This window comes from Zingiber officinale, chromosome 2A (genome assembly GCF_018446385.1).
Source record: "Zingiber officinale cultivar Zhangliang chromosome 2A, Zo_v1.1, whole genome shotgun sequence".
Lineage (NCBI taxonomy): Eukaryota > Viridiplantae > Streptophyta > Magnoliopsida > Zingiberales > Zingiberaceae > Zingiber > Zingiber officinale.
Window position 1 is genome coordinate 175,000,971 of NC_055988.1, and position 3,855 is coordinate 175,004,825.

The 3,855-nt window shown below is 36.5% G+C and overlaps 1 protein-coding gene across 1 annotated transcript; it reads right to left on the bottom strand.

Annotated features, from left to right (window-relative positions):
- Positions 1-2,335: 2,335 nt before the first annotated feature.
- On the bottom strand, positions 2,336-3,520 carry LOC122044293 (disease resistance protein RFL1-like). The gene is made up of 2 exons (XM_042604804.1): positions 3,217-3,520; positions 2,336-3,144 (listed from the first exon to the last, which is right to left on the bottom strand). The coding sequence occupies exons 1-2, from the start codon at positions 3,491-3,493 to the stop codon at positions 2,336-2,338; spliced, it is 1,086 nt and encodes a 361-aa protein (XP_042460738.1). The 5' UTR covers positions 3,494-3,520.
- Positions 3,521-3,855: the final 335 nt, after the last annotated feature.

Consider the following 3,855-nt stretch of genomic DNA (forward strand, 5'->3'; position numbering starts at 1 on the left):
ATCGATTCAGAGAGTCTCTGTGCTCTCACAGATTTCTCCAGAATCGATTAACCAATCAATTATGGCTACCTCGCACCTTTGTGAGAAAATCTTCTCCAATCGATCGATTGATTGATTAGGAAACCCTTCGTGTGTTTTTACGATAGTCTCACAATCGATTGACCAATCAATTGGGCTTGGGCCAATCGATTAATTGATCGATTGTCTAGCCCTATTTCGTCAAACACAAGTCTAGGGTTTCACTTCCAACATCTGGTCAACTAAGACCTGTTGAAACTCCTCATTGCTTAGCATTTGGTTAACCTTAATCTGCCGGGACTTCTTCTCCAAATGTCCTGTCAATCTTTTGACCCATTTAGACTTCTCTCCTTGTGACAAGTGTCCAGTCAACCTGGACCCACTTGGACTCACAAATACCAGATATTCGGTCAATCTTGACCCATCTAGATTTCCACATACTTGACTTCACTCACTAGGACTTCCCTTCTGTCTAGCTTCACTATCTATGATCTTCACCTGATTTCACTCACTAGGATTTTTCTTTTACCTAGCTTCACTCACTAGGGCTTTCACCTAACTTCATTTATCAGAATTTTTCCTCTTCCTAGTTTCACTCACTAGAACTTTCACCTGACGTCACTCACCAGGATTTTCTTTCTACTTAGCTTCATTCACTAGGGCTTTCACATGGTTTCACTCACTAAGATTTTCCTTTTACTTAGCTCTGCTCACTAGGGCTTTCACAACTATTTGGCTTCACTCATCAGGATTTTCCTTCTGTCTAGCTTCACTCACCAAGACTTTCTGCACTAAGTGTCCGGTCAATCCTTTGACCCACTTGGATTTTCAACCTTCCCATTGGACTTGCCCTTACTTAACCTCTAGTTAGGACTTCTCAGTCAAGTATTCGTTCAACATTGACCTACTTAACTCTTCTTCACATTAAACTGGTCAACCTTGATCAATCATCCAAACGGACAATTGCACCTGTAATTTTCATATATTATCAAACATCAAAACTCAAAGTTTAGTTAACTCAAACTTAGTCCAACTTAATTTATCAATCTTGGTCTAGGAAAATTGCACTAACACCTGCATCATAAAGGCTTACCAATGATAACTTTGAAGTGGCTGTAGGCATCTTCACCGCCACATGAGATGTGTGATCTCGTGCCTAAGTGAGGATGCTTGATTATGAAAAGGAATTAGGTTTGGAGTGGGAGAAAGTATTGGCAAAAGAAATATAACTTGGTTCGAGTTAATAAGTTTAAAGGAAACATACAATATTTATTTTTATTTATATTCAATATTTATTTTTGTTTTTATAAATTTATATGAAATATTATTTTTATATTTCATCTTAAAAAGGTTCTCTTTAGACATTATGTTTTTAAAATGCAATACATATGTATTCTATAACAAATCTATCTCTGACTCATAAAATTTTGAGATGAATTTTTTTCTATCTCAATTTTTATTAGATTTTAAACTAATTGTTTTTATAAAAACTATACGATTTTAAATTTTGTTTGTAATCAGTATGTATTGTTATTTATAAAAATTTATTTATAGGTTCGTCTCAAATTCATTTTAAATTTTGTCTCAATTTTTTTTAAAATATTATAATTTGTAAATGGACAACTAATAGGCAAATCCATTTTTAATTTATAAAAATTAATTTGAAATGGATTTTATTTTCATCTAAAAAATTATCCCTAATTTATATTAATTTAAAATAGATTTTTTTTAAATTAAATTTTAAACAAATTTTTTGATAGAAATTATATGGTTCCAAATTCTATTAGTAATTAGTATTTATATATTTTTGTTTATAAAAAATTATTTGAGGATTCATCTCAAAAATCTTTTTCAAAATATTATATTTTTAAAATGGAATATTAATTCTGTAGCAAACTCATCTTTTGATTTACATAAATTTGAAATGATTTTAAATAATCTATCTCTAATTTATGTCAGTGGAAGCAGTTTGAAAAACGGCGAGGTGCAGTTTGTAAAACTGCCCATTCCCTTTATTTAAATGTCCAAGTAAATACGAGAATCTCTCGTTTCTGAAAATAAGAGAAGTGCGTTCAAAATCTGACAGGAATTTCATTTGTGGAATACAAGGGCCGGGGTTGTTAGAGGCAATCGTTCCTTTCAATGACAAGTGCAAGATTTGTAAGAGAGAGGAGATTGTAAGTGTTTATAGATTTTATTCATGCATTTAAATCAATAATTTATATAAATTTAAAATAGATTTTTTTTTCCCTCTCAAAATTTTATTTAATTTTAAACAAAACTTTTGACCGAAATTATTTATAATTTCATCTTAAATTCATTTCAAATTCCGTCTAAAAAAAAGATCTTCGTATTTTCTCCCCGTGTCGGAACATTTCACTTTGATCGTCTTTTCTGGTTTCATTTGTGCACACACTGTCTTGCTACGGGTCGTGAACACCACGACTTTGCGCGGCTGCTTCTGCTGGCCTGGCTCAGCAGCCGAGTGCGCCATCCCCAACAGTTGAAGATCCACTTGTTTCCAAATGTCATCGAGAAGCAGCAAGCAGTTCCTGTTCTTCAAGTAGCTAAACAGCTTATCACCACGAGTTCGTTCATCATCACTCTCCTGCAGCGTCTTCAGTCCTAGACTCTCGGCAATATCCATCTGGAGCCTTTTCAATTGGCAGTCTTTGGAGGCCGCAACCCAAATGACACGATCAAATATGGTATGCTTAAGAAGATAGTGTTGCTGGATCCTCTTCAACATGGTCGTCTTACCGACACCTCCCATTCCGTAGATGCCTATAATGTTGCTTTCTCCACCATTGACGTAGCGCACGATGTCCTCCACATACGACTCGATCCCAACGAGCGGTCGGTGTGAGATGGGAAGCATCACGGCGGGTTCTGGAGGCCCAACTGTGGCAATCGGATCCAGTTGACCAGCTCGGCTCATCAATTCATTAGCCTCGTCGAGCGTTTTCACCGCTCTCCAGCTGATGGAGCAGCAGTTTGATGACTCTGTGATGGGAACATCATCTCCTGCTCGCTGTGTTTCTTCCTCTTGAATATTTGCAGCAAAAGCTTCTTTTGGTTTACTCGACGTGCCGCCAGTTCGATTGAAACAATTGCAACTGAAGCAACCTGATGAAACAGAGAGACTTAGCTTTTTCCCTCTTATATAAAAGACTTAGCTTTTTTCTCTCTTATACTCACTCATGCTTTGGAAATCCTGCTCGATGGCAGCTGCTTTGCGTTCCAAGATCTCAACCTCTCGCAGCCACTGCTTCACTTCGTTGGTCGGAATTTTCCCTTCGAGCTCCGCCTCATTGATCTGGTTCTTGATGTCGTCTCTTTTGCCTTGCAATCTTGGCATTTCCTTTTCCAATTTCTTGACAGCAAATTTTGGCCTTCCCAATTGCAGCGTTGCCCACAGCCCACTTAGGCAACGGTTGACATCAACGTTGAGATTGAGTTTGATGCAGCACGCCATGGACGAAGAGAAGCTCTACCTTGTTGACTAGCAATACGGGTGACAGTTAAGCAGGGAGGGAGATGTATATAACAACAAGAGATTTGTTTCTTTTAATGAGCAAGAAGGTTAAGCAAGTTCATTAATTAATTAATCTCGGGGAGAGAAGACTTGAATAAATTAATGAGCAAGAAGGTTAAGCAAGTTCATTAATTAATATCGGGGAGACAAGACTTGAATAAATTAAGTCAATGGACTTAATATGTTTGCTTGTGTGCGCAAAGATGAAAGAGACATCTAAACTGCTACTTTAACAGCAATAGTTGGTTGACTGAAATAATAATAAGGTTTATGGAAAATAATAAGATGGTTACATTTGTATA

Excerpts from the sequence above, each read along its gene's own strand:
- LOC122044293 (XM_042604804.1), bottom strand. The coding sequence starts at position 3,493 with ATGGCGTGCTGCATCAAACTCAATCTCAACGTTGATGTCAACCGTTGC. Across the intron at positions 3,145-3,216 it reads GCAGGATTTCCAAAGCATGA|GTTGCTTCAGTTGCAATTGT; the intron begins GTGAGTATAAGA and ends CTGTTTCATCAG.